Raw genomic sequence first — 10492 nt, forward strand, 5'->3', positions numbered from 1 at the left:
TGGCACTGCCATCAAGGTTAGGGGCAAGCCAGCGGGTTCTTTGTGCCTCCCAGCTGTCCTGGCTAAGGCTCAGCTCTACCCAAGCACTTAGGACAGAGGCTGGGCAGGCTCCTTCCTGCAGCCCCGCTCTTCGGGTGCTGGGCCCTTCAGCTCTAATAGGCAAGGGGGTGGGGGAGGGGGGTGGGCAAACTGTCCCTGCCTCCCCCAGCTCCCTGGGGCTGCCCGGGGTGAAGGTGACAGGTGGGGGAGGCAGGTGGAGAATTGGGCCGGTGAGCTCATGGCAAAGGCGCCCAGCGGGGTGGGGGTGGGTACCCTGGCTTATAAAGCCCCTGAGGCCCTGTGGCTTGCAGAGGCTGGTTATAGACGGCACCATGGAGGGCTCTGAGGAGGGCTCTGAGGCGGTGAAGAGGGCCACAGCGCTTATCGAGGAGCGGCTGGCACAGGAGGAGGAGAATGAGGTACGGGCACAGGTGTGGGGACCCAAGGGGTTCTAAGGAGATCCAGCTCTACTGTCAAGGGCCACCACATCTGTAGTGGGAAGGAGGGCAGGTGTCCCCAGCAGCCCAATGGCTCCACTCCAGCCTCAGTGGGCTCCTGGTGGAGGAGGTTGCTAGCCGTGGGTGACTGAGGCTTCAACCCCAAGAACTGAGAGACCGCAGGGTGGGCGAGCCACGCGGGGTTCCCGAGACCCTGCCACACACCTAGGCCTCGAGGAGGTGGTCCGGGCTGCACAGAGCGGGACAGCTGAGATGCTGTCTGGGAATGTGGGAGTGTGGGGCCTGGAGATCTCCCACAGCTGCTGGGTGGGAGGCTGGGATGGGAGAGACTCCAGCGTTTGGTCCCTACAGAATAGAGACTGGGAGCAGGGCGAGGAAGGGTGCTGGGAAAGGAAGCACGGGTTTTCCCAGGAGTACCAGCCCCACCTGGGGAGTCCTGTGGAGCATGTGGCTCTGGGCAATTCCATTTTCTCTGGGATAAAGAAGTTGCGGGGGGGGGGGCCAGGGAGGAGGGTGCAGGCTTGTCTCCTCTTCATTCCATTTAAACTAATTCTCGACTTAAGAGTGCTCTGCCAAGTGCCAGGTGCTGGGAGGAATAAGAGAATCAGTGAGGCCAGCCCCTGCCTCCTTACCAAGCCCACATTCACTTTAGCCAACATCCATCGGGCGCACAGTCCACTAAGAAACAGGCAGTTAGGGCGCCTGAGTGGCTCATGTTGCTTAGGTGTCCGAATTGATCCTAGCTCGGGTCTTGATTTCAGGGTGTGAGTTCAAGCCCCATGTTGAGCTCCACGCTGGGCAGGGACCCTACTTATAAAAAAAAAAGAAACAGGCAGAGTGTAGACACGGTGAAATAGGGGTGTTAGTCAGAAGTGAAAGAGCACAAAAGGTGGGTGAGTCGTTCTGACCATGGGTGCTCAAGAACTCTTAGGGGCAGGATGGCATTTGAGTGGGGCCTTCAAGGCTCATGAGCAGAGATCAGGAGGGGAGGAAATTCAGGCTTAGGAAAAGACAGGCACTGAAGCTCAGGTGAGTGACAGTGGGACTGTCCTGAGAAAGTCTGGTAGTAGGAAGGGGTTAAGGCTGGGCACAAACCAGAGGGGGCCCTGAGAAAGATATTTATTCTTTGGGCAGTGGGGAGCCACTAAGTGTTGCTGAGGGAGGGCAAGTGGCACCATCTGACCTATTTTAGGAAGGCAGCTCTGACAGCCTGAGAAGGACATGTTGGAGGGGAAAGAGTGGCCCTAACAGGAATGGGAGGGAGGAGACCAATCAGTTCAGAGGTAGGCTTGGTTCAAAACAGGAGCGACTGAAGGGGGGTGAGGAAGAGGGAAGGACCAAGACTCTGCTGGAAGAAGAGATGAGACGAGGGGCAAGGGTGGCAAGTTTGTGGGGGAAGGGCTTGGGCTAAACCCACTGCCGAGTCCTGGCTGGGGCACCCCTGGATCTCCAGGAATGCCGCTTCTCCCCCGGCGCCAGGCAGGTGAGTCATGCCATTTCTGGAGGGCTGCCGCTGGACACAGAGACCTTCAGCAAGGGGACACGGAGCAGCCTTCGTCCATTCATTCACCCAACAAATATAGCAGCAGACTGTCAGGACACTGGGCACCCACAGAGCCCGCCTTCCCACCAAGTGCCTCCTACGTGCCAGGCACCATGCTGAGCACTGTCCAGGCTTTCTTTCATTTGATCTGTAAAACCATCTATGAAGTAAGGTAGGAGTTTGTTCTGTTGTATTTCACCAACCAGCATCCAATTCAATAAACATTTACTGAGCACTTACTGTATGTCAGCCCACAAAGACATCTGAAGCAAGGGACTGTAGAGTCGGGGTAAGGCAAAGGTGAGCATGGGAGTCCGTTGTTGTTCCCGCCAGGCCCCAGCCCAGCAAGGTCCTCAGAGGGGAGCCTCTGTGCAGTCTGCACCCCTTTCTTGGCGTGGGAGGAGAAGGAGAGCCCGGGAGGCTGCGGCTGGGGCTCTGTTGTGGGAAGCATATCGGGTCAGGTCATCACTGAGGACTTTGGGGTGGACAGAGTTGCTGAGCCCACCTGTCATCATCCACTTGCTTATTCATTCATTTATCCTCCAAACATTCACCGAGTACCTGCTATATGCTAGGCCCTGTCACAGGGACTAGGGTTACCAAGATGATTCAGACCCAAGCCCACCCTCTTGATGGTGGGACCCGGCCAGACCCCACCAGTAGTAGCCGCAGCCCGAGGTCATCCCTCGTTCCTGGAAGAAGATGCAGTGTTTCAGGGGAGGCCGGCGCCGGGACACCTCAAACTATGTAAAGCCAACGCGGAAAGGAGAAGCTAGGGGGCACCAGGACCTCCCCAGTGAAGACCTGGGAAATCAGCGCCCAAAACCGCTCTTGAGGAGTACAATACCGGAGCTCAGTGGCAAATGCAAAAGGCAGCTGAGAGCTCTGTGAGGGTGGCCATTCCTCCCCATCTGGACTCAGCATCCTCCAACCTGGGCGAATGTTCCCGGCACACAGGCCTTCAGAGATAGCGGTACAGCACTTCACAAAAAGTGGTTTCCTTGAAAACAGGAGGAGGCCATGAGGAAGTGGTCCAGGCAAGTCAAAGATACAAATGGTGAGGAGACTTGGCAGGAGTTTCACCCCTATAACTACAATGAGAATAAGGTTAACGCTAAGAGTCCCTTTAAAGTGAAAGCTAGTGAAAAGTGAAGGTGTAACTCCCATCTCTCAGACTCCCTGAGAACAGCAGGTTTCCAGCTCCAGGATATCATGAAGTGGTAAAATCTGAGAAAAAAAAAAGTTGGTATCAGAGAGTTGCCAAAATTTTTTATTGGTATGTGAATCTATTTAAAAAATAACTATCAACTCTTACCACAATTATTTCATCAATGTGAAAAATTTATTAAGAGAGAGAGAGCGAGCGCCTGTGGGGGAGGGGCAGATGGAGCCGGGTACAGAGGATCCAAAGCAGGCTCTGTGCTGGCAGCAGAGAGCCCCAGGTGGGGCTTGAACTCAAGAACCATGAGATCACCACCTGAGCTAAAGTCAGACACTCAATCAACTGAGCCACCCAGGCACCCCCACAGTGAATTTTTAATGCCAGCAAAGTAAAATCACCATCATCTCAGTGCTTTAAAAATGGAATATCTTTAATTTCATGAAAACTCATTCCAGTAACCCTTAAACTTGTTTTGCTGAGGACCCACAACCATCAGTAGACAGGTGTTTGAGCTGAGGTTGGGGTCAGGGTTGGGTTGGGGAATTATGGGGAGCCCTGCTCTGGCCTGCGGCTCTCCAGTCAGGAGTGGGGCATGGAAGGGATCTGGGGTCACACAGGAGGAGGTCCGTAGGGTGCCCTTGGAGTGGGTTGGGAGAGAGGCTCCCTGCCTCCCTGGCCTGCTGAGGGCAGGTCCTGGAGCATGTCCTCTCCTTGGCTCACCAGAAACTCCTAGGAAAGTCCCAGCAGAAGCTGCCCATGGACATGCTGGTGTTGGAGGATGAGAAGCACCACGGGGCTCCGAGTCTGGCCTTACAAAAGGTTAAGGTAAGTGTCAGAAGAACCCAACCTCTGTGCTTAGGGGACAGGACAGGCAATTAGGGCTTTGCTGCTCCTAGTGTGGTATGAGAACCAGCATCTCAGCACCCCTGGGAGCATGTTAGCAATGAAGAATCTTAGCCCCACCCCAGACCTGCTGAGTCAGAATCTGCATGTGTACAAGATCCCAGGGAATTTATTTTGGAAGCCCCAAGTTATTGAGTGGCCCTACCGCAGGCACCATGCAGGTGTTAAGGGGCTCAGGGAGACTGCGTGTGCGGACTGGAGAGATCTCCGTGCTCATAAGAGAAAAACGGTTTCCCAAGCAGTATTGTGGAGGATGATCCCATAGGATGCTTGTCTGAAGGACATCAACCAAGCCATACTAGAATTTACCTCTGGGAGAGAAGGGCTTTCTCTTCATACCTCTTATGTTTCTGTATTTCTTTTTAATATTAATCATGTATTACTTTTATCATAACACACACACACACACACACACACACGAAACTGCATGGAAGGAAAGCTGAGGATTCATACTCCGCTCAGAAGGCCTGGGCTAAGGATTGCCTCTGAGATTCTCTCATCCTACCCTTCACCTACGTGAAGCCTTGAAGCTGGTAGCTCTTACGCAGTCCCCTCAAGTCTCCCCTTGTCCCCTGATCTGAGCCATCTGTGTCCCTGTCTCATCTGCTTCTTCTAGTCCTGGATTCTTTCTCCCTTGAGAAGCTCTCCCTATCCTCCTCCCCCAGCTCAGCTCAGGGTCCCCAAGCCCCCAGCATGGGGGTTGATGAACCCCCCTCCATGCAGGGTCAAGAGCGTGTGCGCAAGACATCACTAGACCTTCGGCGGGAGATCATCGATGTGGGTGGGATCCAGAACCTCATCGAGCTGCGGAAAAAACGCAAGCAGAAAAAGCGGGAAGCACTGACTGCCCCCCAGGAGCCACCTCCAGAGCCTGAGGAGATCGTAAGGGTCCTGGGGCGGGGGAAACACCTGTGTTGTCAGGGGCGGGGTGGGGGTGGGCAGGGGGCGTCTGATCACTACAGAGCAGCCCTCCATGACTAGATTCATGCCTTCTAGACTGGACCTGTGGACGAGGAGACATTCCTGAAAGCGGCAGTGGAGGGGAAAATGAAGGTCATTGAGAAATTCCTGGCCGATGGGGGTTCCCCGGACACCTGTGATCAGGTGATAGTCCTACCTGCACCTGTGCCTGCCTCCCTTTCAGAGTTGCCACCCCCACCCCTCCCACTTGTGGACCTGTTTGAGAACAGGCATTGGGTGTCCTTTAGGAAGGGGTCTTTAGAAGATTTGGGATGTCCTTTTGCCTGTGTGGGAACTTATCTAAATCTTTAGGCCCTTTTCAAGTTGAACCACCTCCAAGGAAACAAATGTCAGGTGGTCCTTTAGGGAAGAAAGAGGAATAGAATTAAATTTAAAAAGACAAAACGAAGAATTTGAGGCTCAAATCCCATCTGTACGGGACCCTAGCTATGAGACGATTGCTAGCTTCATTACCTCTCCATGCCTAAGTTTCCTTCTCTGTAAAATGGCCTATTTCCCTCAGAGCATGTCATGGGGATCAAACAGAATTTCAATGCCTTAATAAGTCATTATTGAATGAAGGAAAAACTATAAAGCACATACTAGGAAATGATATTATTTTTGTGTTGCATTATATAATATGCTTCCCTTTAAAAATTATTTTTATTTTATTGTGGTGGAATACATATAGCATGAAATGGCCATTTAAAATTTTTTTAATGTTTATTTTTGAGAGAGAGAGAGACAGAGCATGCACGGGGGAAGGGCAGAGAGAGAGAGGAAGACACAGAATCTGAAGTAGGCTACAGACTCGGAGCTGTCAGCACAGAGCCCGACACAGGGCTCGAACTCACAAGATGTGAGATCATGACCTGAGCCAAAGTCAGATGCTTAACTGACTGAGTCACCCAAGCGCCCCCATTTTAGCCATTTTAAGTGCACAATTCAGTGGCATTAATTACATCCACCATGTTGTGCAATCATCACAACAATTTTCAAAACATTTCCATCATCCATCACACTTCGTTTTGTTTTCCCTGAAAACTGCCTCTTTCACACTTGGTACAGTGCTCTTTCACACTCATATCCCAGGATTAAGCAAATTTATGGTCACTCCCTTCAGCCTGTATCATTGTGGGCTTAGACTGCATGGCCTTTCCATTCTTTAGACTCTGGAATCTGAATCCTCTCGGTCTATCCAAGCACCTCCTGTCCCTGAGCACTGTACCAGGTGCTGGGGCGGGGGGAGGAGGGTGTGCAAAAAAGTGAAGACCAGGGTTGAGGGTAGAGGGAGACTGGTGTATAGCCAGATCTTTAGACTATGGAAAGATATGCCCCATGGCTTGAGTGTTTCAAAAGATCAAAGCAAAATGCTGCAACTCGTTCCTTCTTTGGATCAGTCATTTGTGTGCACCTGCTCATTCTGGCCCTGGGCTAGGCACTGAGGAGAAGCAGAGTCTAGTAAGGCTTGGCTTGCCTTTCAACACCCTCTCACCATAGAAGGTTCTCTGGGTCACCCAAGGCACAGCTCTGGCCCAGAGGTTTCAAGATGATGGCACTTGAGTTGCCTTGCCTCTTGAAGGAGTAGCAAGAATTCATCAAGCACTCACAGGAAGTGAGGGCAAAATAGGCATTCCTGGCAGAGGGAACAGCCTGTGCCAAGGCCCAGCGTGACATGCTTGGGAGAGGGCACATTGAGAAGGTCAGAGTTCCCAGGGCATCAAAGGGCTCCACAGCTGGTCTAGATAGAACATGAAAGAGCTGGCAGAACATGGAAGATAGGGGGACCGAGCATAGGGGTCAGAATCGAACTGGGTTAAGTCCTGGGTCTTAGCCTGGGGCCAGAGATCAGGCCCTGACAGTCTCTCTGGGGACAGTTCCGCCGGACAGCATTGCATCGAGCTTCCCTGGAAGGCCACATGGAGATCCTGGAGAAGCTTCTGGAGAGTGGGGCTACTGTGGACTTCCAGGATCGGGTGAGCTATAGAGCAGGTATTGGGCGGGAGGCAGGAGGTAGGCCCAGCACCAAGAGAACCCCTCTTCCCGTAAACCTGTGCCAACCTGGAAGACACTCTTGCTTCCTCAGGGGCCAGGCCTCATCTCTAGCAGATTGTATGACCTGGGGCCACCCTTCGTTAATTTGGCATGGACCTGAGGGTTCTCCTGCTCTGCTTGGTCCATAGCCCAGGCATAGGCAAGCCCCAGCCCCTTCCCTGCCCTCTCTCCCTCTATTCCTCCCACCCTCTTGGCTGGGGTCCTTTCCCCTAGGCTCCTTTCTTCCCTAAAGCCCCATCTTTCCCTTCTAGCTGGACTGCACAGCCATGCATTGGGCCTGCCGTGGGGGCCACTTGGAGGTGGTAAAACTCCTGCAAAGCCGAGGAGGAGACACCAACATAAGAGATAAGGTGGGTCAATAATGCTCACAGATATTAGGGTAGCTGGAGGGGGAGGGCAAGAAGCAGAGAACAGAAAAGCCCAGTAGGGCAGGAGGGTAGTGAGCTAGTCTGGTTTCTAGAGTGGCTGCAGAGCCCAGGGAGGGGTCCTTGCCATCAACTGTAGGTCCTTGGGGACCACCATCTGGGGATGGGAGCAGAAGGGCAGGAGAGAAGAGAAGAAATCCACTATCGGGGGGCTTTGGGATCACTCAAAAGATGCAGGATGTGTTCATCCATGCAATTCTTTATCATCCTTTATTTATCTGTCCATCCATCCATTCATTTATTCATCTGCTTACCGACCATTTTTCTGTTTATTCATTCCTTTGTGTATATCCTTGAACAAGTGACAGATAGGTTCAAGACAGCCTCTGAGCCTGTTATTATCTGTCAAATGTTTTACAGAATTATTATATAATTAGACGTGAAAGTGTATGTAAATTATTTATTCAGCATAAGGCTGATGTTTTGTAAGCTTCTGCCATGCCTAATACATGGTCATCCCTCAGTAAATGGCATCTAGTATAATTTTTTTTTTTTTTTAACAATTTGGAGCGTCTTTTTTTTTTTTTTTTAAGTTTATTTATTTTGAGAGAGAGAGCCAGGAAGGGGCAGAGAGAGAGAGGGAGAGAGAGATTCCCAAGCAGACTCCACACCATCAGGACAGAGCCCAACGCAGGGCTCCATCCCACAAACCACGAGATCATGACCTGAGCTGAAATCAAGAGTCAGATGCTCAACCCACTGAGCCACCCAGGTGACCCTAAGATTTTTTTAAAGTAATCTCTGTACTCAACATTGGGCTCAAACCTACAACCCCGAGATCAGGAGTTGCATGCTCTACCGACTGAGCCACCCAGGTACTCCACATCTATTATAATTATTAAAAGAAGGGCAGAGGAGTAAGCAGTTGCTCACAGCTGGGTGAGAGAGGAACCATAGAAGGCTTCCCAGAGAAGGCGGCATGAAATACTTCAGAGTTAAACCATTGGATAAGATGGTAGAAACTGTAGCATTCCCAGCCCCTCCAGGGCTCAGGCCTTGACACTACGACTCAGGGAAGGGACTAGGCTGGAATTAGGACAGCCTCCCTTCCCAGAGGCACCACAGTCCAGGCTCCTTCAGCTAGCAGTTCCTGTTTCCTCCCCACCCAGCTGCTGAGTACCCCCCTGCATGTGGCAGTCCGGACGGGGCAGGTGGAGATTGTGCAGCACTTTCTATCCCTGGGCATGGACATCAATGCCAAAGACAGAGTGAGTGTCCAGCTTCCCTTCTGCTCAGCCACCCCAAGGGCGTGCAGGCAGCCTGAGGGCTCCCACACGCCCCCATGGGCCATACTGAGTATCACACTGGCTCTAGGAAGGGGACAGTGCCCTGCACGATGCTGTGAGGCTCAACCGCTACAAAATCATCAAATTGCTTCTTCTGCATGGGGCTGACATGATGACCAAGAACCTGGTAAGTTCATTCCTTCCCAGATTCAGTAATCAGTGTGCACGACTCCCCCAGGCTCTGTGTCAAGAACTTGGAGGAAATACAGAGCCAAGCAAGACTCAGCCTGCCCTTGGAGCACCCTCACAGTGGAAGGTCTCTTTGGGCCCCTGGAGATTTGGGGACCACCCACCTTCCCAACTCGCTCTTATGCTTGTCCCTGTCTAGAGTGCAAGTGCAGAGAAACGGCCAGGAGGGGCAGTAAGAGGACTTCCCAAAGCCCCCTCCCAAAAGATGCAAGGAAGTCCTAATGTCCAGGCCCAGGGAGGCCAGAATCATGGAGGGACAGAGCTAGAAGGAACCTAACTAAGCACTTGGTTGGCACAACCACTGCTAGCACACTGTGTTGGCCTGGCGGGCCTGGAGTTCTCCGAGGGTCCTATATCCCCTAGCCCAAGCTCTTCTTTGGGGCCCAGTGCAATAGCAAAAGAGGGGGGAATGGGAAGGTCCCCCTGCCTCAAGAAAGGCTAAGGAGATAATGGGAAAGTCAGGACGATGTGGGGAGGAAGTAGATGAGGGCTTCTCAACCACAACATTATTGGTAAGTGGGGCTGGATAATTCCTTGTTGTGGGGACTGTCCTGCGTACTGGAGGCTTTTAAAGCAGCATCCCTGACCTCTGTGCACCATATGCCAGTAGTTTCCGCTCCCCTGATGGTGACAACCAAAGCCACCTCTAGACACTGCCAAGCGCGTCCAGTTGGAAGTCCCGGTTTAGATGAGGGCGCCTCCTGGTACAAACTTCTGAACAGTGACAGCATCTCCTCTTGGTTCCCCCAGGCAGGAAAGACCCCCACGGACCTGGTGCAGCTGTGGCAGGCTGACACCCGGCAGGCTCTGGAGCACCCAGAGCCAGGGGCAGAGCAGAACGGGTTGGAGGGTCCTGCTGAGAGTGTGCAGGAGACCCCCCAGCCTGTGCCAGCCCAGTGAACACCTGCCCCTGGCACCCGGGCTGTCCCTTGGGTACAGCCAGAGGATCACAGTAATGGCCCCCAGAGCTGACAACCCTGCCATTCTTCTGCATACGACCCGGGCACCCACAAGCTACCGCAATTAAAAAAAAAAAAAAAAAAAAGTCGTTTTTGCTATTTGTGATGTTTGTTTCTATTTGTGTCCGAAATGTTTAGGAATGAAGGAAAACTTTGGAGCAAGGGCAGGCTCGGGGAAGAGGGGAACTTAGAGCCTTTCGGCCCCGGCCCTGTTGCTTTTCCTACAGGGGTGTCTTCTTGCTTCTTTCCTGCCAGCCCTCCTCCCACATCCCCAGCGCGGACCAGCTTCCCCGCGCACCCATCCCGCCCCTCCCCCGCTCCGTACCGGTGACCGCCGTCCTATGGGGCTATGTGGCCAGCACAGCCTTGTCACGTGGCAGCCCGCACAGGAGGAGCCTGGCGGGGGTTCAGGGGCTCGGAGAGCAGCGCCTCGCTGCTGCCGCTGCCGTTTCTCCCCAGCCTCGCCTCCCGCAGGGCCGGGCCTGCTCAGCCAATCAGCTGGCTTTGGGGCTG

The 10492-nt window shown here is 53.0% G+C and overlaps 1 protein-coding gene and 1 long non-coding RNA gene across 2 annotated transcripts; one reads left to right on the forward strand and one right to left on the reverse strand.

Annotated features, from left to right (window-relative positions):
- The first annotated feature begins 297 nt into the window (after positions 1 to 297).
- Positions 298 to 10067, forward strand: ANKRD2 (ankyrin repeat domain 2). The gene is made up of 9 exons (XM_045438436.1): positions 298 to 458; positions 3926 to 4027; positions 4829 to 4987; positions 5102 to 5209; positions 6943 to 7041; positions 7372 to 7470; positions 8655 to 8753; positions 8860 to 8958; positions 9771 to 10067. The coding sequence occupies exons 1-9, from the start codon at positions 372 to 374 to the stop codon at positions 9918 to 9920; spliced, it is 1002 nt and encodes a 333-aa protein (XP_045294392.1). The 5' UTR covers positions 298 to 371; the 3' UTR covers positions 9921 to 10067.
- LOC123576906 lies at positions 2249 to 10492 on the reverse strand. Its single transcript, XR_006701628.1, has 2 exons — positions 10305 to 10492; positions 2249 to 3125 (listed from the first exon to the last, which is right to left on the reverse strand). It is a non-coding gene; the product is annotated as an uncharacterized LOC123576906 (long non-coding RNA).

Source organism: Leopardus geoffroyi, chromosome D2 (genome assembly GCF_018350155.1).
Source record: "Leopardus geoffroyi isolate Oge1 chromosome D2, O.geoffroyi_Oge1_pat1.0, whole genome shotgun sequence".
Classification (NCBI taxonomy): domain Eukaryota; kingdom Metazoa; phylum Chordata; class Mammalia; order Carnivora; family Felidae; genus Leopardus; species Leopardus geoffroyi.

Bases quoted from the DNA above. Each gene is read 5' to 3' on its own strand.
- ANKRD2 (XM_045438436.1), top strand. From the start codon at position 372: ATGGAGGGCTCTGAGGAGGGCTCTGAGGCGGTGAAGAGGGCCACAGCG. The intron at 459-3,925 runs GTACGGGCACAG...TTGGCTCACCAG, and splicing joins CACAGGAGGAGGAGAATGAG to AAACTCCTAGGAAAGTCCCA. The intron at 4,988-5,101 runs GTAAGGGTCCTG...CATGCCTTCTAG, and splicing joins CTCCAGAGCCTGAGGAGATC to ACTGGACCTGTGGACGAGGA.